The sequence below is a fragment of the Diceros bicornis genome, chromosome 39 (genome assembly GCF_020826845.1).
Source record: "Diceros bicornis minor isolate mBicDic1 chromosome 39, mDicBic1.mat.cur, whole genome shotgun sequence".
Taxonomy (NCBI): Eukaryota; Metazoa; Chordata; class Mammalia; order Perissodactyla; family Rhinocerotidae; genus Diceros; species Diceros bicornis.
In genome coordinates, this window is record NC_080778.1 from 4,810,940 (window position 1) to 4,834,782 (window position 23,843).

The 23,843-nt window shown below is 47.9% G+C and overlaps 1 protein-coding gene across 5 annotated transcripts in view; it reads left to right on the plus strand.

Moving 5' to 3' along the window:
* RPS6KA2 (ribosomal protein S6 kinase A2) overlaps window positions 1–18,811 on the plus strand; it is a 372,902-nt gene extending 354,091 nt beyond the window's left edge. For all 5 annotated transcript variants that reach the window (XM_058534008.1, XM_058534010.1, XM_058534011.1 and 2 more), the window contains 7 exons: window positions 2,271–2,360; window positions 4,279–4,437; window positions 6,078–6,239; window positions 8,510–8,586; window positions 12,270–12,387; window positions 15,889–16,026; window positions 18,335–18,811. In XM_058534008.1, the coding sequence (XP_058389991.1) occupies window positions 2,271–2,360; window positions 4,279–4,437; window positions 6,078–6,239; window positions 8,510–8,586; window positions 12,270–12,387; window positions 15,889–16,026; window positions 18,335–18,460 (870 nt within the window). In that variant the 3' untranslated portion in view covers window positions 18,461–18,811. The remainder of the gene's footprint in view (window positions 1–2,270; window positions 2,361–4,278; window positions 4,438–6,077; window positions 6,240–8,509; window positions 8,587–12,269; window positions 12,388–15,888; window positions 16,027–18,334) is intronic.
* Window positions 18,812–23,843: the final 5,032 nt, after the last annotated feature.

The window sequence follows — 23,843 nt, forward strand, 5'->3', positions numbered from 1 at the left end:
AACAATAGGAATCCCAAGAAACTGACCCCACAGAGAATAAATTCATTCCTTGACATGTCTAAACAATATGTCAGAACCTCTCTCTGGGCCCTCCCGTCCCCCAGCACAGACTGCGGCTTTGTGCTCAGGGACCAGTGATCGCACCTCACTGCTCAGTGTCTCCGTTAGGAGTCTTCTTCCTTACCTTTGGGGAAAAAAATCCCAGAAAAAGATTTGTGGGTAAAAGCAGCCAGCACTGACACTAGTCGAGATCAAAACACTGGGTCTGAGCAGAACTTGCAGCTGTGTGTTGGACCCGTGTCGGCTCAGGTTAGGTTTGAGATAGCCCTGCCCAGATCAAGGGAAAGGTGGAAAGCCAGGAGGGCAGGTTTAAGAACCTGCTCCTGCCCCAGTTCTAGTGGGGACTTCTCTTCCAGGCTGACTATCTCATTTCCTGTGCAGACTCTCTTCCTCCCCTCCCTGTGCTAGGGGCCCAGGATACTGACCGTAGGGACCCCATCACAGTGCCCTGCCTGCCCTCTGGCTTCCTGTCAGTTCTGCCGTGGAGAGACACCACAGGAGGGAGGAGTTGGGGGGAAGGTGAGGCTCCCTCCACCAAAGCCCCCAGCTCCTGTCAGACACCCTCTGCCTGGAGCTGCCCCTCTGCTCTAGTAACTGCAACCTTCCCTGCCCCGGGGCCACTGACAGGAGAGAAAAGGCTTCCTCTTTCCTGTTTATCCTGCACCCTATTCCATTGTGAGGGGGATAAAACAGATTTGTGCTGAGAATACATCTCTTTTATCACAAAATTTTATTTGAAAAAAAGTATCTACTACTAATGTTTTTAAATCCACTAATGTATTTTAACCTTCTCAAATTGCAAAGAGAAGATCACAGCCCAGCGAGATTGCATGGCCCTGCAGGCAGCTGGGGCAGAGAGAGTTCTAGAACCTGGTTGGTCGACATGCAATCCAAGTAGTGTAAAGACCCACCTCCCAGTGGCCAGCTCTGCGCCGCCATATTGAGGAACCCCCTTCCCCATTGAAGGAACCTTTAAAAATGTTTCTCCTTTAGAAAGATGCATTATCTGTGGGCTTGTTTCAATAATAGAAGTAATCCTGGTGTCTTGGTGAAAACTTTAGTGGAATTAAATGTAGCAAGAGGAAAAGAATGCTGTGTCAAGAATGAGAGCTTGACTTTCTGCCTGTTTAACAACTCATGTCATTGGACTCGCTGTCCTGGACACCAGTGTCATCAGAGCTTGGCAGTGGGCCAAGGTGGAGAGAGAAGAGAGAAGATGGAGAGATGGAGGTGGAGAGAGAAGAACTGGCCCTACGGCGATCTTTCATCACAGGGAGGGGGAGGGGAGGGAGGGTGACGGGGCAGAGCACCAACAGCCGGTCACATGCTGCCCAAGCATTTTGTTCATCTAAAGGAAAGAGGTTGAGTTTTATGCAAAGCTCCACTTAGAGTCTTTGACATGATAGAACTTAAAAGCAAATCTCCCTTATACTCTGATCGCAAAATGCTTGCACATCCTCCAAATAGCGAGTATTTTAAAATTGAGTGGAATTAATGCACAGCAACAGTATGAACGACTCTTCTATTCTGAGTGTCATTTCCAACATGTGCTGGAGATTTCACATGAATGGGGTCCCCTACCGCCACCAGTTCCATCCCCATAAAAGAGGAGCAAGGGCATAATTGAGCTACTTCCAGAGGTATTAGCCGTTATCTACCAACAGATGACTCCCTATTTCAGGGTAGGCTTTTATTCGTGACACCTTGTTGTTGGGAGCCATCTATTTTCATGGGGTAAAATTATTTTTATCTGTTATCCTAAGACATGAGATACAAATGCCGGGTGGTGGGGAGGATGGAAACCAGGCAGAGAGTCTGTGTGTCCAAGCCACAGCGGCAGATTCAGTGTACACGCCAGCCCGGTGTCCTTGGTGAGAACCATGCCCTTGATCTCACAGGAGGATCATTATGGACAGAGCAGGCCCCCAACCCAAAGCCAGCCATGGTGGTTAAAAAGCACATTCCTTTATTGGGTGGTGCCTGTGTGATCTCCCCAAACCTACACTTCTCCATCCAATCCTGTAATATCTTAAAATTAGTATCTGATGGGTTGTACTCTCTTTTTTAAATGTTGATCTCGTGTTAGTTGGGAAAGAATGGATTGCCATGAATTTCTAGACCACTGCGAGTTATCTTGGTTGAGCGTGAGCTGGAGGGGAGGAGGAGACAGAAAGGGTCCAAGCCTCATGCACATGCTCTGTTTGTTCCAGATAATCGATAAGAGCAAAAGAGACCCCTCGGAAGAGATTGAGATTCTGCTGCGGTATGGCCAGCACCCGAACATCATCACCCTCAAAGATGTAAGTGGTCTCCATGCAGCCACCATGTCACTTATGCTCCGTGTTTCTTCAACTGGAACAGAAAGTTAGTTTCTGCAGGTTCGACAACTGTGGGCTGTGCCCAGGAGCGCGGGCCCGAGCCGGCTTCTGCCACGTGCTCCTTGCAATCACTCAGCTGCTGGTTGGCCTGACCCGCTAGACCGTTGATCCACCTCCCTGTTGATAGCACACACCCCCTACTCCTCCCAAATCGCATGACATGCACGTATAAAAGAGAAAAAGATACCTGCTGGGAATGCTCATCCAGATGCGGAACTTTTTGTTGTCATTTGTAAATATGACAGAAATGGAGAGTGTGGAGTCCATGAGCTGGGCTGGGTCAGATCTGAGACTCCAGATCCAGAGTTCTGGCTATGCTGCTCCTCGTAGCTTACTTTGCTTTCTCTGTTGGGTGATTGGTGGTCCTTTCTCTGGGAGAGGGAAGGGGCTGGAACCAGCCTCACAGGAGCCTGTCGGGAGGCGCCCCCCAGCATACTGTGAAGGCCCAGGGGCCGGGTGTTTGGGGTCAGGGAGGGGAGAGAGAGACTTTTCTTCCTCTCCACCTTTACCCTCAAACTCCAGAATGATTCCAGCATCGTGAACCCAAAACCTCAAGATATTGGGGCCGCCTCAATTTCCCTTTGGGCCTCATAAATTCCTGGAGTAAGTGACCTTCAAAATGCCAATTCAGTTCTAAGGAAAGCTTAAAACAAGTGCCTTGTGTGAACAAAGCTGAAACTGAAGCCTCACTTTGTTCCTCTTGGGTTACAGTCAGCCCCACACAAGGTCAATCCTTGCCATTTCGTTTTTTATTTATGTAAGATCCATGACAGAAACCAGCTAATTAGAAAACTCCCAGAGCATTTCAGACCACTTTTATTCTGTTTGGAATGAGTGATTCCAAGTCCATGATGTCATCGTGTGTACGTTCTCAAAAGTAGAGCCTTCGAGTTCGTAAACTTGGAAATAAATACACCAGAATTAACTTTACATCTTTTGAGTTCAGAGTCAAGCAAATTATTTTAGTAAATTCACTGATTTGTAAGCTAAAACAGAATTGTATTTAGGAGCTTTTCTCCGTTGCCATCAAGCTCTTCTCAGTGCTTGGGCACCATCTGCAGAGTGATTGGTGCACACACAGCGCGACACAAAAAGCCAGAGTGTAGTTTTATTTTGTTTGAAGTTCGCGCGATTAAAGCTAGTATGGCCAGAGCTCTCTTTTTCTGTTGCTTTTCTGAAATGAAAGCACAGCTCCAACCTGGTAGATTCGCCGTGACTCTGCCTTCTTCCCCTGCCAGGACTCGAGGGCCTGGCTGCTCCATCTAGGCCAGGCACAGAGGCTGGTCACATGCAAGGGTGGGCTCCACCCAGACCTGGTGGGTCAGAAGCTGCCTGTTAACAAGATCCCCCCAAGGTGAAGTGCACGTTAAAGTTTGAAAAGCAGAGAGAGCTGCTCGAGAGCAGCCTTAGAGAGCTGCTGCTGCTGAGTGGTGTCGTCCGAGCCTCCTCACGTTCCACCCCTAAATACCTCCACCTCGGGGAGGTGGGGCAGCACCAGGATTCGTCTCAGCTAAAATCCCACCGTGCAGTCTTCGCGCGTAGCATTGCTGGCTCGTTCCCTACTTAGCAGCAGATGATGAGAGCTGCTTTTATCCCAAGAACAGCTTAGGTAGACCACGTCTGGCGTCACTGGAATGGCAGTTCACTTATGTTTTACAGAAGTCTTGTTTTTACTCCCAGGGGGGCACTGTGACCCCAGACTCTGCTTATTGACTTCCCCTTCTGCCCCTTCTGGAGCCATCTCTGCTTCCCAGAAGCAAGGGACATGTGAGGGCAGGATGGCCATGGGCGACTGCGCGGTCCCTGAGGTCTGCACGTTCCTCCTCTCTCGGCCTCCCAGGTCTACGACGACGGCAAGTTTGTGTACCTGGTGATGGAGCTGATGCGCGGCGGAGAGCTCCTGGACCGCATCCTCCGGCAGAGGTACTTCTCAGAGCGGGAGGCCAGTGATGTGCTGTGCACCATCACCAAGACCATGGACTACCTCCACTCCCAGGGGGTAAGACCGCGCGCTCCCAGCTGCCTTATTGGGGGAGGGGACAGAGGAGGAACAGGAAGCTGAGCTCATGGAGGAGTTCCAGGGCTCAGATCTGGGAGCTCAGGTCATCCTTGATTTCTCCCGTATCACAGTCGTCCCTCTTGTGTCTAAAATCATCGTACACGTAGTGTATCCAGGAGCCAGGCAAAGAAATTAAATTTACCTGGCCTAGTTATAGCGAAAAAATACTTGGGGCTTGATAAAGGGAAATGTTGGAATTTTCATCACTTGCCTTATTTAAATTTGAATTCCTTAACCAAGACAAAGGAATATTGTCAATAAAAATGGCAAGAATAGCTAAGGTTCATCTAGCCCTCACATGGTCCAGGCAGTGCTATAAGCTCTTCATTTCTACAGTCCTCAACTCTGGATTACACCCATTGTACAGATGGGGAGACTAGAGCACAGGAAGTTTAAGCGTCTTGCCCAAGGTCGCACACGAGGGAGTGATAGAGGCTGGTTCCAAACCAGCACTCTGCTTCCAGACCCCACACTCTCAGCCCAGACCTGGCCTCACCGGGCTGGTCACATGGTACCCCACCTCTTCTCCTGCCCCCATCCCTTCTCAGCACTTCTCTTGGAGCAGGCAATACTTCCTCAGCCAGCCGTGTGCATGTGGTCATAGCTTTTAAAATGCAGTCACCTCTGCACAGGAGGATATTCCTCCAGACACACCAGGGGTCCGTTTTGCATGGTCACCCAGTGGTCTGGGCGTATTAAGCATTTCTGGGTATTCCCAGGACAGTCAAAGTCTAGAGAAAGCCCTTTGGATGACGGTGTGTGCAGATTTGCTTCTCTTTAGAGAGGGGAGGGATGAACAGGAACTAAACTCCCTCGTTTCCCTGCCGTCGGGGCCCCTGTAAACCGAGCTGGCTGCCTGGCTGTGTCCCTTTAATTTCCCTCCGACATCCTCCCACTGGGTTTTAACAGGACAATGGAGACGTCCAGGTTCCAAGCTGTGTGAAGGCACAACCCGTGATCTTATAATCAGCCTCTGTGCCCTGCAGAAGAAATCGCTTTGTGCCCTAAATAGCTGCTTAGCTTTGAGGATTCGCTGGCCCTGCCATCGTTACAGCTTTCTCAGACCCATCCCTCGTGCTCAGAGCGCCCGCACCCCCCTCAGCACAGGTGCAGCGTTAGGGTTTCTGTGCAATGGCTTGATCCCTGTCCTCTGTCATGTGTCCTGTGACAGAGGTGTCTTGCCTGCCTCACTCACTGGTGTACCCGACACCTAGCCTCGCTTGGAATGTGCTAGGCATGTGGTAAATATTTGTCTTTAGAAATCTTTTTATTCACATTGCCTGAACTCACCGCACTTCCTTTTATGGTAATGACCCCAATAAGCCACTCCCTCATCTTGGATAGCTGCTTATTTATTCATTCATTCAAATATTCATTCATCAAAAGGGTTTGTACTGGGTCCTCGGATTGAGAGAAAGACAGGAGGGAGGACCGCTCTAAAGAGTACAGCATCCAGGTGGATTGCTTCCTGCCTCAGGACCTGCTGGGAATAAACCCTTAAATGCGGAATGCACCCCCTTCTCTTTCCTGCTCCGTCCTGGGCCCTGGAGTGTTAGGTGTGATTCCTCCTGCCTTTCCAGGTTGTTCATCGAGACCTGAAGCCGAGTAACATACTGTATGTGGACGAGTCTGGAAACCCTGAATCCATCCGAATCTGTGACTTTGGGTTTGCCAAGCAGCTGCGCGCTGAGAATGGGCTGCTGATGACGCCCTGTTACACGGCGAACTTCGTTGCTCCAGAGGTAAGAAGATCGCTGAGCTGGCGGGAGACTGGCTGTCAGTCCCTCCAAGAGGGCGCCCTGCCCTCTCCTACTTGCAGAGTAACCAGAGAGTTTGGTATATTAGAGGCAGCTTGAGTTAGTTCAGCAGTGATATTAGAGAATAGAAATGAGAAGCTTTAGTCTTTTTCGAATCAGCCACTGATCTCACTCAAACACAGTTATTTTATCATTTTATTTTCCTGTTTGTAAAATTTTGAATGGTGACATTTTCCTGTGAAATTGCCATTGTGCTGTAGACCCTGTGGATCAAATCAGCATATTTGTTAGGAGTCACGGTGAGACATCATACCGCCAGTCTCTCCTGCAGCCGGGAAGGAGGCTGAGGGGTCGTCTGTGATCAGAACTCTACCTACAACTGCACCCGGAGAGACGGCAAAGTGCGTGGACGTTGTGCCAGAATTCCTGCTCCCAATTGTTTTCCATGAGTCAGCAGCTACGGGATTAACAGTAGGGTTCCCTAGAGATTGGCAGATGAGAGCTCCCGCAGATCCTAAGGGCGCTCCCTCCCGCCCCTCGTCTCAGAGAGCCGAGACCCTCCGCCGCAGCGTCGTGAGCTCTTCTCCCTTCTCAGATTCCTGGAATCATCTCCGTCAGGTTCTGGAGTCACTGATAGGTTTATGAGGACAAGTCCAGTTTCATGCTTTTCAGAAAAGCAACCAAACTTGAGACGATAGTAAATGCAGGACTGGAGCAGTAGAGGCTGCCGCTGCTGCGGGGATGGGGAGAGGGGCCAGGAGTGAAAGCAGACATTAGATTCCATGTGCGTCCTCCTGGTTGTTGATGAAACTAGACCGGAGTTGCCTGGCGTGGGTGCAACGGAGGAAACAGCCAGTCCTGAGAGAAAGGCATGCTGGCACCTAGTGGTGGGTCTGTGAGCTGTCGGAGAGATTCCAGTGATTACAGAATGCCTTAAATTGGTATATTACTTTACCATTTACAAAGCTAGTTACCAATATTTTTTACTTTTATCCTCATACACCATGTGACATGGACAGGGTAGATACTGTCAGCCGCGTTTCACAGGCTCAGTGCGTTGAAGTGACTTTTGAAGAAGGCCCAGCTAGTGAACTATGAGGCAAGGGTTTGACAATGAGCATTCAGTTCGGTCACATATGCTGGTTGAACCCCTACCACACTGCAGGCACAGCACATGGTGTCAGGGATACACAGAGGAAGAGCTGGAATCCTTGCCTTCATGTCTAAGGAAATTGAACACAGCTCTCCTGACTCCATGTTTAATGCTAAATTCAGTAATCTGCAATAATCCATGAGCACTTATGCTACTTGCTTTGTTACTATTCAAATATAAATATATCAGAGGATTGCCCTCTACTGAAGTATGTAATCCTGGGACACACAAAAATTCTCTGTCTTAACAATTCCTCAAAAAATTAAACATAGAATCACCATGTGATCCAGCAACCCCACTTTTGGGTATAAACCCAAGAGAGTTGAAAGTAGAGACAAGAACAGATGGTTGAACACCCATGTTCAAAGCAGCATTATTCATAATAGCCAAAATGTGGAACAACCGAAGTGTCCATTGACAGATGAATGGAGGAACAAAATGTTGTCCATCCATACAGTGGAATATTATTCAGCCTTAGAAAGGAGGGAAATCTTTTCACATGCCACAGCATGGATGAACCTTGAAGACATTATGTTAAGTGTGATGAGCCAGACACAAAAGGACAAATACTGTGTGATTACACTTATATGAAGTGTCTAGAGTAGTCAATTTCATAGAGACAGAAAGTAGAATGGTGGGTGCCAGGGGCTGGGGGAGGGAGAATGGGGAGTGTTTTAGTGGTTAATGGGAACAGATTACAGTTTGGGAAAATGAAAAAGTTCTGGAGACAGATGGTGGTGTTGGTTACACAATGATGTCAATGTGCTTAATGCCACTGTACTGTACTCTTAAAAATAGTTATGATGGTAAATTTTATGTTATGTGTTATAAAAAAAATTCTTCTGCCTTAAGAATTAAATGCTTCCTTTCAATCTATCTGTCATGTTCCATCAAGAGCTATGGCTCCCTGCATGTGAGCTAGTCATTGGTGAATCCTACTGCAGAGCATTAGGGTTGGCTTTGCCTTAATAAATGACAGTCTCACTGAAGACATTCTCCCTACCCCCCACTCTGCTGGGCTCATGATCCCATCAGAACAACACGCTGTGAACTTGAATTTTCTTCACAAAGTGCTTATCTGTCCTCTGCTTTTCCCCTCCAGGTCCTGAAGCGGCAGGGCTATGACGCAGCGTGTGACATCTGGAGTTTGGGGATCCTGCTGTACACCATGCTGGCAGGGTAATGCAAACCCTCAGATAGGGGTCAGCTCTTGGTGGCATTCTTGCTTGAGGCGGAGGTCTCTATGGCTGTCCCATCTGGGGCCAGGGTCGGGCCTGTCCCCGGTGTCAGGTGTGGGCAAACCCTCGCAGGTCTTCAGTGAACTCTTTCAGACTTCCTTAGTCCCTTTCAGGACACCTGAGAACAAGGATAAGAAATTTAGCCATGTATTTTCTTTAAAATATGTCCCCAGCAGGGCTGCCCACTCTTACCACTCCTGTTCAACATAGTGCTGGAGGTTTTGGCCAGAGCAATTAGGCAAGAAAAAGGAATAAAAGGAATCCAAATAGGTAACGAAGAAGTGAAACTCTCACTATTTGCAGATGACATGATTGTATATATAGAAAACCCTAAAGAATCTGTTGGAAAACTATTAGAAACAATCAACAACTACAGCAAAGTTGCAGGGTACAAAATCAATCTACAAAAATCAGTTGCATTTCTGTATGCTAATAATGAACTAACAGAAAGAAACTCAAACAGATAATACCATTTACAATTGCATCAAAAAGAATAAAATACCTAGGAATAAATCTTACCAAGGAGGTGAAGGACCTATACGATGAGAACTACAAGACATTATTGAAAGAAATTGAAGATGACATAAAGAAATGGAAAGATATCCCATGCACGTGGATTGGAAGAATAAACATAGTTAAAATGTCTATATTACCTAAAGCAATCTACAGATTCAATGCAATCCCAATCAGAATCCCAATGACATTCTTCACAGAAATAGAAAAAAAAATACTAAAATTCATATGGGGCAAGAAAAGACCCTGAATAGCTAAAGAAATCCTAAGAAAAAAGAACAAAGCAGGAGGCATCACAATCCCCGACTTCAAAACATACTACAAAGCAATAGTAATCAAAACAGCATGGCACTGGTACAAAAACAGACACACAAATCAATGGAACAGAATTGAAAGCCCAGAAATAAAACCACACATATAGGGACAGCTGATTTTCGACAAAGGTGCTAAGAACATACAATGGAGAAAGGAAAGTCTCTTCAATAAATGGTGTTGGGAAACCTGGACAGCCACATGCAAAAGAATGAAAGTGGACCATCTGCTATCGCCATTCACAAAAATTAACTCAAAATGGATCAAAGACCTGAAGATGAGACCTGAAACTATAAAACTCATAGAAGAAAATATAGGCAACACACTATTTGACATTGGTTATAAAGGAATCTTTTCAGATGACATGCCTACCCAGACTAGGGAAACTAAAGAAAAAATAAACAAGTGGGACTTTATCAGATTAAAGAGCTTCTATACGACAAACAAAACCAGAATCAAGATGAACAGACAACCCACCAGCTGGGAGAGAATATTTGCAAAACATACATCTGACAAGGGGTTGATCTCCATAATATATAAAGAACTCACACAACTGAACAACATAAAAACAAACAACCCGATCAAAAAATGGGCAGAGGAAATGAACAGACACTTCTCCAAAGAAGATATACAGATGGCCAATAGGCACATGAAAAGATGCTCAACATCACTAATCATCAGGGAAATGCAAATCAAAACAACACTAAGATACCACCTGATGCCCGTTAGAATGGCTATAATCACCAAGACAAAAAACAACAAATGTTGGAGAGGATGTGGAGAAACAGGAACCCTCATACACAGCTGGTGGGAATGCAAACTGGTGCAGCCTCTATGGAAAACGGTATGGAGATTCCTCAAAGACTTAAAAATAGAGATGCCCTATGATCCAGCCATCCCATTACTGGGAATCTATCCAACGCACCTTAAATCAACAATCCAAAGAGGCTTATGCACCCCTATGTTCACTGCAGCATTATTCACCATAGCCAAGAAGTGGAAGCAACCTAAGTGTCCCTCGACTGACTATTGGATTAAGAAAATGTGGTATATATGTACAATGGAATACTACGCAGCCATAAAAAAAGACAAAATGTCCCATTTGCAACAACATGGATGGGCCTGGAGCGTATTATGTTAAGTGAAATAAGCCAGAAAGAGAAAGACAAACACTGTATGATCTCACTCATATGTGGAATATAAACCAACACATGGACAGAGAAAACTGTACTGTGGTTACCAGGGGCAGTGGGGGTGGGGGGTGGGCACAGGGGTGAAGGGAGTCATATATATGGTGATGGACAAACAAAAATGCACAACCCAAAATTTCACAATGTTAAAAACCATTAAAAGATCAATAAAAAAAAAAAAAGAATGCATACATTAAAAAAAAAAAAAAAAAGTCCCCAGAATTAGGGAACCGGGGCTGCAGAATGCAGCTCATTCACAAAAACCGGAGCCCCTGACCACACGTCCACACTCTCTCCTCTGCAGCACGCCACTCTCTTGAAAGGTCACATCTTCCCTTAAAGACATCCTCTTGAGGCAAGAAGCACCCATAAAATCTTCAAGGTCAAACAGCATCTAGAAGATGGCAACCAGTTAACGGCTCTGTGACCGACTCTCAGGGCCCTCAGATGAGATACCTGTTGTCTCAGAACAGTGAGAGGGTCAGGTCTGCCATCTGTGCCTCTCCTTCCGATCTGAGCTCTGCGCCTCACGAAGGCTGCTCCTGGGCTGCATCCTTGGCCCTTATTGGTCTCACTTCCCCCACTTTTGAATGAGAAGAGAACACCGCTTGATATTTAAGGCTCCTTCCAGCCAGGAAGGTCTAGAAGCCTAAGAAATCCACTGGTTCTGAATGTTTCTAAGTTTAATAAATACTTGAGTGAAGGAGAAAAAAGGGGATGCTCTAAATGCTCCAGTGCTCTTTACTGCAGCAAAGCAGACAAGAGAATGAGAATGGCCTGCTTTTTCTGTGGCCTTAATGAGGTGTTTCCTAATAAATCAGTAATTAGTGTTCGCAACAAAAGGAGGGCAGCTCGCCAGCCTGGAGCTGTGCCTGAGGTCTGCGATGGCGAAGGGAGGCCTTGCAATGTCTTCCCGATGGCCCACTGCGGGATTACTTCGTCATTCTGGTGCTCACTTTGCCTGTACCTAAAACTAGCATCACAAACTTTGCCACTAGAGGAAGTGCTGTTAGAATCACACGTAATTCCTTGTCTAGGAAAGCGGATACTGACATGCCCTGGTTTATGCTAAGGGGCGACAGAACAACCATCTATGACATACTCACAATACGACAAGTACTGCATTTTATGTGTGTTTGTGTATGTCACTGCTGAGGATCCCTGAGTGTCTTATTCTACCATTTTGCAATTGAGGCTCAAAAAATTAATTTGTCAAAGAACGCAGAGTTGATAATAGATCAACCATGGGTCTCTCAGACTTCAGATCTCAAGCTCGCATCATTATACCACACTCTCACCATGGAAACCGAATCACTGGGCAAGCCACTCTAACCACTGTCACCAAGGAAGCCAGAAACAGCCCAGAAGGGCTCCTCCTTGGGTCCACAGAGCATTCCTCACTTGCCTTATCGACCTAGAGCATTGACCAAGTAGGAAAATGGACATAGCATCAAGAAATAAATTATGCTTTACCATGATTCCTGGATTTGGAGCATAACAGAAAAGAAAAAGCTCTTCTTTTTAAAAACAAAGTGGTAATATTGAATTGTGAACTTTACTTTAGGTTATAAAATGGAAGCTCATTACCATAAATTCTCTCATTGCACAGATTTACCCCTTTTGCAAACGGACCAGATGATACCCCTGAGGAGATTTTGGCAAGGATTGGCAGCGGAAAGTATGCGCTTTCTGGGGGAAACTGGGATTCCATATCTGACGCGGCAAAGGTGACTTCATTTCCCAATATTCTTAATTCTTAGGTATAGAGATTCTTTAGTAACCATTTTATCTATCAGAAAGCTAAAGGACACCTTTCTTTTTTTGTTCTTTTTTTTTTTATTGTGGTAACATTGGTTTATAACATTATATAAATTTCAGATTAGAGCACACCTTTCATATAAATAATATAGATATTTTATCCTCATAGATTTTTGTAAGCCACTCAGCTAAAAAAAAAATTTTGCAAAAATATTTTATAGCACTTTGTGCATTTTCTGCACTCTTGGTGTATTAGGATTCTCCAGAGAAACAGAACCAAAGGGACATGTATATATGGGGGGGGGGGGGGCGGGGACGGAGACAGAGAGATTTATTTTTATGAAATTGGCTTACATGATCGTGGGGGCTAGTAAGTCCAAAATCTGCAGGGTGACCCAGCAGGCTGGAGACTCAGGCAAGAGTAGAGCTGCAGCTCGAATCCAAAGGCCCTCTGCTGGCAGAATTCCCTCTTCCTCAAGAACCGCAGTCTTTTTTCCTCTTAATACCTCCAACTGTTTGGATGCGTCCCACTCACATTATGAAGGATAATCTGCTTTACTCAAAGTGAACTGATTTCAATGTTAATCTCATCTAAGAAATACCTTCACAGAAACATCTAGACTGGTGTTTGATCAAACACTGGGTACCACGGCCTAACCAAGTTGACACATGAAATTAACCATCACACTTTCATTGACGTTGCAAAATGATTGCCCCGAATGTTCACATACTGATCAAGTAGAGCTCTGGTACAGAGGTGTACTTCTGTTATTTTAAAATACTTTGCATTTGGGCTTCTCTGCAGCTGCACTCTTTGTGACCAGTCCTATTTCTTTTATCCATCAGCCTTAGTCTTTTTTAGTTCAGATCATTAAATTCTTCTCTAATAATCCAACCACTATTAAGAGACAGCATCAACAGTCTATTTCCTGTGTTAATGTAAAATGACTAGAAGAGGAGTAGCAGATCTCGGGTTCTGATCCCAACTCTGCTATCACCATCACTGCGTGACTTCATACAGTGATGGTGGAGGAGGTGGCAGAGGTGATGATGGAGATGGCAGAGGAAATGGCAGAGATGATGATGGAGGTGATTGTGAGATGGAGGAGATAGCAGAGGTGATGGTGAAGGAAGTCGTAGAAGTGATGGAAATGACGGAGGTGATGGTGGAGGTGGTATGGAGACGATGGAGGTGATGGCAGAGGAGATGATGGAAATGGTGGAGATGATAGTGGAGGAGATGGTGAAGATTGTGGAGCTCATGGTGGAGGAGATGGTAGACAAAGTGGCCAAGGTGATGGAGGTGATGGTGAAGGTGATGGCAGAGGTGATGATGGAGATGGTGGAGATGATGGAGGTGATGGTGGAGGTGGTATGGAGACGATGGAGGTGATGGCAGAGGAGATGATGGAAATGGTGGAGATGATAGTGGAGGAGATGGGGAAGATTGTGGAGCTCATGGTGGAGGAGATGGTAGACAAAGTGGCCAAGGTGATGGAGGTGATGGTGAAGGTGATGGCAGAGGTGATGATGGAGATGGTGGAGATGATGGAGTTGATGGTGGAGGTGGTATGGAGACGATGGAGGTGATGGCAGAGGAGATGATGGTGGAGGAGATGATGGAAATGGAGGAGATGATGTCTTGGTGGAGATGATGGTGGAGGTGATGGTGGAGGAAGTTTCCAAGGTGTGGGGGAGGTGATGGTGAAGGTCATGGCGGAGGTGATGGCAGCAGGCGTTTAGTGAGCACTTCCCATGTGTCAGACCCTGACGCTCCCAGTGCTACCTTCCATCCACTCTGTCTCAACTGGATATAGGACTTCTCTTAGTTCTGGTTCCCACAGTGGAGCCTCAGAACAGGACTTGGGTGCCAGTGGGTTCTCTGGGAGGTGATCTCTGAAGCAGGAGTGGGGGCAGGGAGAAGGTGTCCAGGAAGGAGTGAAGTCAAGGACAGGATGCATTACCAAGATCGCTGCTGCAGGCACAGGGCTTCACTGCCTCCCAGGACCTTGCCCACTTCTTCCTGCCCCTTCACTGCCATGTCTTCTCCTCCCTCGCCCCTTCTGTGGCTTTTTCCCTCTCTGTGCTCACCATACAACAAAACATCCAACCCTCCAAAAACGGGCAAAGCCTATGGATTCGTATATTTTTACTTTATCTGCATTCTGCATGTTCCGTGTAAAAACATTACTTTACTGTGAGATCTTGAGCAAGTCAATAGAGATCTCTGCTTTCATTTTTACACCTGAAAATGGAAACAACAATAGTTCCAGGAGATATTTGTTTGAAGAAATTACCAAGATTAATGTTATCAAATATTAAAAGGCATTGGATTTCTCTATAGAAAAGCAATATTGTATTAGGACATAGTATTTCTTTATTGTGGTTTATGACTAGAAATTCTGTTAATAATTCAACTTCACATTATGCTATACTCCAATTCATTTCATTTCACTTCAAAATGTGGTGGGAACACTAAAGGAAGGAGACTAGACTAGTGGAAAAGCATGGATTCTTGCCGTGGGTCTTCCTTGGCACTTGGTTAACGACTATAAACGTCAACATCTTTATCTACGAAATGGGAAAATAATATTCGTCCTCTTCCCCAAAGACGATCCTGATGAGTCTCAAGAACAGATGCATCACGTGTGAAGACATTCTCATGAATGCTGTGCAGATGCTAATCACAGTTGTAATTGTATGTGCGTGTACATGTATGTACACGTGCATACATGTGTTGCCACGTGTAAATGTAAAGTGGTGCTCTGTCTTCAAGCCAATTTTAGGAGTTTTTATTGTTAGTACTTTACAATCGAGTAAGAGAATCACCTCCTGGGCAGGAGCCCATTGGACATACGTGATGGCGACAGAGTGTCAGTTCCGTGGTTGGTGATTATTTGCAGCAAATATTTGTGGATAGTCCTGATAAAAATGTAACTACGTCCATTGTTATGATTTGGTTTATATCTGCAGGCTATTCATTATTTCTGCTTCTCTCTTTGGAAGGATATAATTTTCCTAAAATAATATTTTGATAACTTACACGTACCATTTAACATTTCCACATTTCATTTCTCTTTAGACATAACATCTTTAATACACTATAAACCTGGGGTGAATTGCTGAGTTGGTGATGGTTAAAATTCTAAAACCACTCACATACTTATAAACCTGAAAGTAAACATTTGACCCCCAAATGCAAAGACTCACTCTCAGAACAGCGGTAAGGTTTTGCCATTTAATACACTATAAACCTGGGGTGAATTGCTGAGTTGGTGATGGTTAAAATTCTAAAACCACTCACATACTTATAAACCTGAAAGTAAACATTTGACCCCCAAATGCAAAGACTCACTCTCAGAACAGCGGTAAGGTTTTGCCATAAGGGAGAGAAAAGGAATTTTGCCAGGAAGACTCTGTGAACCAGCACCAATTACTTCCCTTCCTCCCCTCTCCGACCTTCCTCACAGGACGTCGTATCCAAGATGCTCCACGTGGACCCCCATCAGCGCCTGACGGCAGTTCAAGTCCTGAAACACCCATGGATTGTGAACAGAGAGTACCTGTCCCAAAACCAGCTCAGCAGACAAGACGTCCACCTGGTGAAGGTACCGACAGTGGGCATGAGAGCAAAACGGGCGGGGGAGACCAGAAAAGTTGCCCTGATTCCTTGCAGTTAACCTAAAGAAGTCAGAGTGTGCAGAAAGGGAACCAATAACAGGCACAAACAGGTATCCCTAATTTATTTACTTTTCCACATTTCATCACCTATGTTCAGTGACACACAAAACTCAATAAGTTACAACATTCCTTAACAGTTACATTTTCTGTGTATGTGTGTGTGTAAGAAAGAGACAGAGACAGAGGAGAGCGAGAGGGAGAGGGAGAGAGAGAGAAATAGGAGACGGAGAGAGGGAGAGAGAAGAGACAGACAGACAGACAGAGGGAGACGTAGAGATAGGGAGAGAGGAGAGAGAGACAGACAGAGACAGAGAGATGGAAAGAGATAGGGAGGAGAGAGAGAGGCAGAGGGAGGGAATCTTGAGGCTGGACCAACTCTAGGTTTCAAAGTCCTCAATTCTAGACCAAAAATCTGCAAACTTCTCCGTGAAGGCCCAGAGAGTAAATATTTTAGGCTTTTTGAGCCAAATGTCTGTCTCAACTGCTTAACTCTTCTGCTGTGGCGCAGAAACAGCCGTAGACAATATGTAAGTAGACGGATGTGGCTGCACTTCAGCAAAACTTTCTTTATAAAAACAGGCAGCTGCTGGGTGGTCCCGAGGGCCATGGTTTGCAGACCCCGGCTCTGCACACTGCTCTCTCACTTAATATTCCTAATAGATTTCACACGGCACATGCCACATGGAACTTGGCTTTGCCTCTTAAATTAGAGGGTCCTGAGACTGAGGGGCCATGAAAGAGACACCAGGCTGTAGACTGAGCAAAGACCAGGACACAACCAGCAGCTCCCAGCAGACGTCAGCAAGAATGTCTTATTCCCTGGTTCAAGAAGTTTTCAGGGGGCCGGCCCGGTGGTGCAAGCGGTTAAGTGCATGAGCTCTGCTTCGGTGGCCCGGGATTCGCAGGTTCGGATCCCGGACGCACACCGATGCACAGCTTGTCAAGCCATGCTGTGGAGGCATCCCACATAAAGTAGAGGAAGATGGTCATGGATGTTAGCTCAGGGCTGATCTTCCTCACAAAAAAAAAAAAAAAAGAAGTTTTCACCCACAGGGTAACAGCTCATTTAATTAATGTGTCATGGTAGACCTTGCCATCTGACAGTCCCCAACCTTATTTTTTCTGACCTTGTGGTACAGTTATTACTTACGAGTCACTGCAGTCATGTGTCCCTGAACCTACCTAGAACAGGACAGTGGCTTCTGGTCACCTCGGTTGTGACGCACTGGCGCTCTCTTGTGCAACCCAGGTAGACTGATGGACGTCCAGAGGACTAGGGGGTGTACACTGCAGGAACAGGCAGGTCCCACCTCACACGCTTGGTGCTGGCTGCTTGGAGCCCTGCAAGGAGAAGGACTGAGGCCACACCACTCCCAGGCCTTAGGATCGGCCCATGGAGGGCTGAGACACATCTTGTACCAAATCCACTATTGTGGTAATACACCATGTTAACACACTAGTGCTGCTTGTCAAGGTATCCTGTCCCGTCTTGTACAGCCTTCCAGAAACGTTACACTCACCTTTTAGGTTACAATTTTAATACTTCCCTGGCCCCTTCATCTCAGTAGGATGTGTGAGACCGTGGGCCCCCAGTACATAAACCAGGCTAATGTTCCTATTCGACAAGTGATCACATCAGAGCTCATTTATCTCACGGGTGGCCTCGTATTCAGGGTAGGACCCCTCTTCTGAGAAGTGTGGACTGCCCCCAGCCACGCAGGGCTTGGAGTCATCCAGCTAGGAGCCATCTCTTCCAAACCATCCTGAGGATTTAGAGTTCCTCCAAGATAAACTCAGCTGCCCAAGTCAGTCCAGCCTCCTCAGAGCGGCAAAGCTGGGGGTGGACAGACCCTGGCCGTTGTCACGCGTGCACTCCCGTGGACCCAGCAGGCCGCAGGGCAGACCTGGCCCACTGCCAGAAGTGGAAGCCGTTGACCTCATCCTGGGGCTCTGAGCGAATCTGAAAAATCTACCCCAAGTCACAAGCGTAGTGCGAGGTTGGCATGGGGTGGTAAATGGACCCAGTAATAAGGACAAAATCGTCATTATTTCCAAGGGCCCAGTGTGTGCTGGACACAGCAGCGAGCTCACTGCACTCGGTGCTCCAGCGGCCCTGCAGTGGTCTTCCCTCCCCCTGTGCATAGGGGAAACAGGCTCAGAGAAGTCCCTGCTCCAGGTTCCCAGGCAGGAGTGGGTGGGCACCATGGTCACCAGCCCTTTCCCTTCGTTTTGCAGGGTGCGATGGCCGCCACCTACTTTGCTCTCAACAGAACCCCTCAGGCCCCGAGGCTGGAGCCTGTGCTGTCGTCCAGCCTGGCTCAGCGCAGGGGCATGAAGAGACTCACGTCCACGAGGTTATAGCGGCCGGCAGGACCTGCACATGACCCCGGGCTGCGGACGCCGGCCTGGGACCCCGCTCCCGGCCACCAGTGGAGGGACCGCAGCCCGACTCCAAGGCCTCGGCGCCTTCGCTCGGTCCAGTTTCCTTCCTCAGCCCGGAGAGGATCCAGACGGGGACCTCCCAACACCTCGCTGTGCCAACCTTGCCACCTCCTTCCCCCCAGCAAACCAAATGGACTCATTTCACCGCACACCACCCCGCTGACTGCCTGTAGGGTTCCTTCCAACTCTGTAGGTCTTTTACTATTATGGCTTATTATATTTATATGGAGAGATATTTTTTCCACTTATAAAGCCAGTAACTTGGTCAGATTTCCGGCACACGCGTCCTAGTTATTACGGTGAGAAGATGCACCGACCAGTGTATGACAGGGCCTTCCTGGGATTGGCTGGCTGCTCCGTCCTGGTGTCGAGAGTGGGCAGAATGACGAGTGATGGGGTGGGCTCCTGGCGCCTCCTCGACACCAGGTCCCCTCCAAATGATCCAAAGAGCCCTTGTCTCCTTGCCCCTCATGTCGGCTGCGGTGCTGGGTGTCCTGTCCCGTCACAGATCTGAATGGGGAGGAGCAGCCACATTTCACGAGAATCTTTGCCTTGGCAGCCGCATTTCACAAGAATGGCACGTATCCTGGGAAGGAGGCAGCTGAAGCCTGTGCCCGCCCGTTCCTCATCCCGATGGAGGGCCAGGGCTGCAGGAGCAGCTCCCACAGGCTCCTGCCCCTGGCTGGAGCAGTCTCGAAGGCCACCCGGAGCTTCCGAGAGCTTTGGGCTCTCCTGCCGGCTGAGGTCTCCGTTAGCCTGTGTGTGTTTACCCAGAGCAGTGGCTTTGCTGTGTTTACTTTCACTTTTCTGGTCCACGGAAAAGCTGTGACTGTTGGAAACCCTGAGCTCTCTGGGTCCCATCGGAGACGGGAGGGAGACATGCGGCCCTGCCCACCACGCTGGGGGCCCAGAGGGGGCTGAAAGATGAGTTACCAGAGGAGCGATGCACTTTGTAGAAGCCGTGCTTTGTGTTGTTTTGTGTTTCTGTTGCACAGATAGGTCTGTTTTTGACTGGTTGTTTCAATGATATTTAATATTTCCCTGGCAGTATGCGCACACGGTCCTGGGCGTGGTGCAGAGCAAGCAGGGCTGTGTGCTCCTTTGTTAAACAGAATCATGACAGGCCCAGCGCCACTGCCCAGGCCTGGAGGAGAGAGCGCGCACGTCCTTCACCCTTCTCCTAGCGGGGCCCCAAACCAGGGGAGACCTGCTGGGCTGCCAGGAGGACTCTCGCCTGCGCCTCAGTGACGGCCGTCCAGCATCGCTGAGGAGCCCTCTGCACTCAGGTGGGGGTGCTGGAGGTGCCTGTGGGTCTCAGCCACATTTTCACCAAAAAGACAATATTTCATTGTTTTGGGGATTTATTTTTTGGGGGGTTTTTTTTGTTTTTTGTTTTTTGTTTTTTTTTGCTGAGGAAGATTCGCCCTGAGTTGTCCCTCCATCTCAAAAAAAAAGCAAAAAAAAACTCCTTAACTTGGTCTACTGTTTTCAGACCTTAAATATAAACTTATTTCAGAAGCTTTAATTATTCCACGAGGCTTTTTTCTTTTTCTCAGAGAACCACAGGAATAAAAGGTAGGGGACAGATTCCTGTACCTGTGTCCCCACAAAGCCCCATTAGGCATTGCTCATATTTTCTCAATAGAAAATGCTTTTTCCCAAGGCTCAAAAGACTTCTACCTATGGTAGTTTTGTTTTGGGTCTGAATTATTTCATTTATCAATAGAAACTTAGGAAAAACTGGATGGTCCTGAGGTCACAGGTTTTGCCCTCCTAGAGATCGGCAAACGGCATTCTAGCGTCCGTTGGCTGTGCAGGCCACTCTTCCTCCACAGCTGCCAGGGCTCTGGCCTGGGTTTGTTTGCCTGTCGGTTTGTTTGCTTCAAGTCCCTGAGTTCTGATGGAGCGAGAGAGATCTGAGAGAAATAAATGAGAAAGCACGGCGGGGAAAGTGGCCAGTGTATATTCTGTGTGCGCTTCCCTTGCACCAGCTCACTGTCTGCAGTTTCATCAGTGCATGCAGCCTTACATTCTGAACTCAGAACTCCAAAGGGATACACGAGACTCACATGGCACCAAACTCTGCCCCTACCGTGTGGCTGATGCGCGGCAGCAGAGGCCACTGGCTCCCGCCTGCTCCACTAAACCAACTCTACTTGAATGTCTGTAAAATACCTCTACTTTCTCACCCTTCTCCAGAACGCAGTGATACTTGAAAGCTTCCACAGAGACATCAGGAGATAATATTTTAAACTGAACTTTCAAAAATCTTAAGTGAAGTAGCAAGTGGCTGGGCTTTGTAAAGAGCAGTCGGTGTGGGAATGAAGGTATTATTACTATTTCCGTGTCACCTGTGCGGTGCACCTCCACACTTAGTGAAAGGCTCCGTAGGATTTGCACAGACGGTGTAAGTGCACAGAGAGTTAACTAGCTGCCCCTGCTCACACAGAAGCATACCCGCTCTGAATCAAAAGAGCCACCGACTTGGTCGTGAGAAATCTGAGCCCTGCCTCTCAGGCCTCCCAACCCACCGCCGAGCAGCCGAGCAGCCCCTTCCTGGTGCCGTGGCAGCCTCCCCAGCCCATTTGAGAGAAACGCCTGACTCGCCCCGAGGGTGGGAGAGCTTTCACAGATGCCCCCCCACCAAGTCAAACTGGGCAGGAGGGAGGTTTCACATCCATCCTTAGGTCAGAGTGTCCGAGATTTTAAACTAACTTTGTGTGCGTTGACGTTAGGAAGACTGTTGGGTTTTTTTGCCGATGATTGTATTTACTGTTAGCCAGTGTTGTTCATCACACGGTGTTATTCCGCACGCCGCACGTTGGGTTTGTCCCTCATGCTTTCCTGACTCTCAGGCACGGGATACATTTGATTTGCACTCCGTTCTCTTTCCAACATGGTTTTGTTGCCCTGCACCTCTCATAAAGATTCTAGAGTAGAAAAGGACCCCGCGTGGTGAGGAGAAGACAGAAAGTGAACCCAGTGTCGCTTCAGAGCCCAGGAAGCCACAGGGCAGAGACACGGCCTCTCCACGCTCGTGGCCGCCGGCGCGGAGCACGCTTCGGCCCCGACCTCCGCCTCAGCACTTTGTTTACAGCCTGCCGTTATGTTTACAGGTCACTCGTACATTCACGCTTTGTATTTTATGTTTGAGATGGGCGGCTGCTGTACAGATATTTATTACGCTTTCCAGACTTTCTGAATAGATTTTTTTTAAATAAACATGGGTTTTATGAAGTGTAATATTGTTCTAGCATAACGGTAACCTTTGGATTTTCTACATCGTCACTGGTAGTAGCCTGCAAATAAGCTTCTTCCTCCCCTGTCCCCCAGCACCATCTCCCAGCTGCTGCCAGCCTCTGTTGCTGCGTGCGAGAGGGCATCCTCATGGGGGAGGTGGGGCCGCACCACCTGCTCCACACTGAGAGCCGTGTGTGTGTGTGCAAGGGTGCTTGTGCGTGCATGTGTGGCATGTGTGTGAGTACATGTGTAAGTGCATTGTGTGGTGTGTATATGTATTTGTGTGTGTGTGCATGCACATGTGCACATGAATGTGTGTCATTGTGAGCATGTATTTGCATGTGTGCAATGTATGTGAGCGTGTGTATGTGTGTGGTTTATGCATGTGTACATGTTTGTGCGAGTACATGGGTGCACGTGTGTGATGTGTGTGCCTGTGTGCGCATGCATGTGTTGGGTGTGAGAATGTATGCACATGTATGTGTGGTGTTGGTGGCGTGCGTGTGTGTAGTGTGTATATGTATGTGCATTGTGTGTGTAGTGTGTGTTTGCATGTATGCAAGCATGCGTGTGCAAGTGTGATATATGCGTGTGCACCGGTGTGTGGTGTGCTTGCATATGCATTCCGCACAGAGCCCGGCCATGTGATGGGATGGGGACGCTGGCAGGAGGCAGTGGACAGTCTTGGTAGCAAGCAGGTGGCCCAGGGGTGGGGTGCTGGGGGCCATCCCCACTGTCTCCTGTGTGCTGCCAGCTGCCCCCTACGCCCGTCCTTTCTTTATACAGAAATAAAACAAAAAGCTACACTGCTTTTCAACATAATTTCTTCTTCCCATTTGGTAAACTCCTAACCAGCATGCGTCAGCAAGTGAGAGACACATACACGTTTCTGCCATCATTTTCTGGGCTGCTTCCCCAGCAGAGTGAGGGAAATCTTTCAGACTCACTGCACAGGCAGGAGCTTTGAAACCACCGAGGAATTTCAGGGCCAAGAATTGATGCACAAGACATTCTGCCTCCTGCTACGCCAGAGTGTGCAGAAAATGCCAACTGAAAAAGATGCGAACTGGGAAAAGCATCTCTTACATCCGATGTGTGTTATTTTCTATGGTGCCGTAACAAATTCCCCCAAACCTGGTGGCATGAAACAACAATTCATAATGTTACAGTTCTGGAGGTCAAAAGTCCAAGACGGGTCACCTGGGGCTAAAACCGAGGTGTCGGCAGGGCTGGGTTCCTTCTGGGGCCTCCGGGGGATCAGAACCCTGTGTTCTCCAGTTTTTAGAGGCGCCTGCCTGTCTCGGCTTCTGGCCCCTTCCTCTGCTCTCAGAGCCAGCCACAGCAGGTTGAGTCCTGCTCTTATCACATCGCCCACCCTCCTCTGCCTCCTCTTCCACTTACGAGGACCCTTGTGAGGACATTAGCCCGCCGGGACGGTCCAGGACACTCTTCCTATTTGAAGGTTGGCTGATGAGCAGCCTTTGTTTCACCTGCCACCTCAGTTCCCATTCGCCACATAACCTGGCGCAGTCACCAGTTCTGGGGACTAGGACGTGACATGTTGTGAGGGCCCGTTACTCTATCTGCCACACTATATCGAGCTGAGCATAGATCTGCTGACGGCTTTCAGCCTATGTGTCTGTTCAGAGAGGGGAGGATGAGGTGTCGAGAACTGTGCCATTTCTGAGGCTTTGCCTTCTCGCAGCTGTGAGTTAGCCTCCTGCAGCCTCACGGATGCTGGACCAAGACCCGAGACTAGGGTCAGAGCCCACACGGCCAACAGCATGACCCCGTGTACACGTCAGTTCCCCTCGGCCGCCGGTCTCACGGGAGTGACGGAGAACAGTCCAGGCAGAGGATGCACGCAGTGTGGGCTGTGTCACAGCTGGGCACCCTGATTTGGGAAACTCCAATCCTTTGTAAGGGACCACAGGCAAGCTGCCCACCCTTTGCCCCAGAGGGGGACACAGTCTCTATCTTTCCAGGCTGTCGGCTGTGCAAAGGTCCTTGAGAAGACAGTCCAGTGACTGCTCACAAGTGTGCAGAAATGCAAGACCCGTGG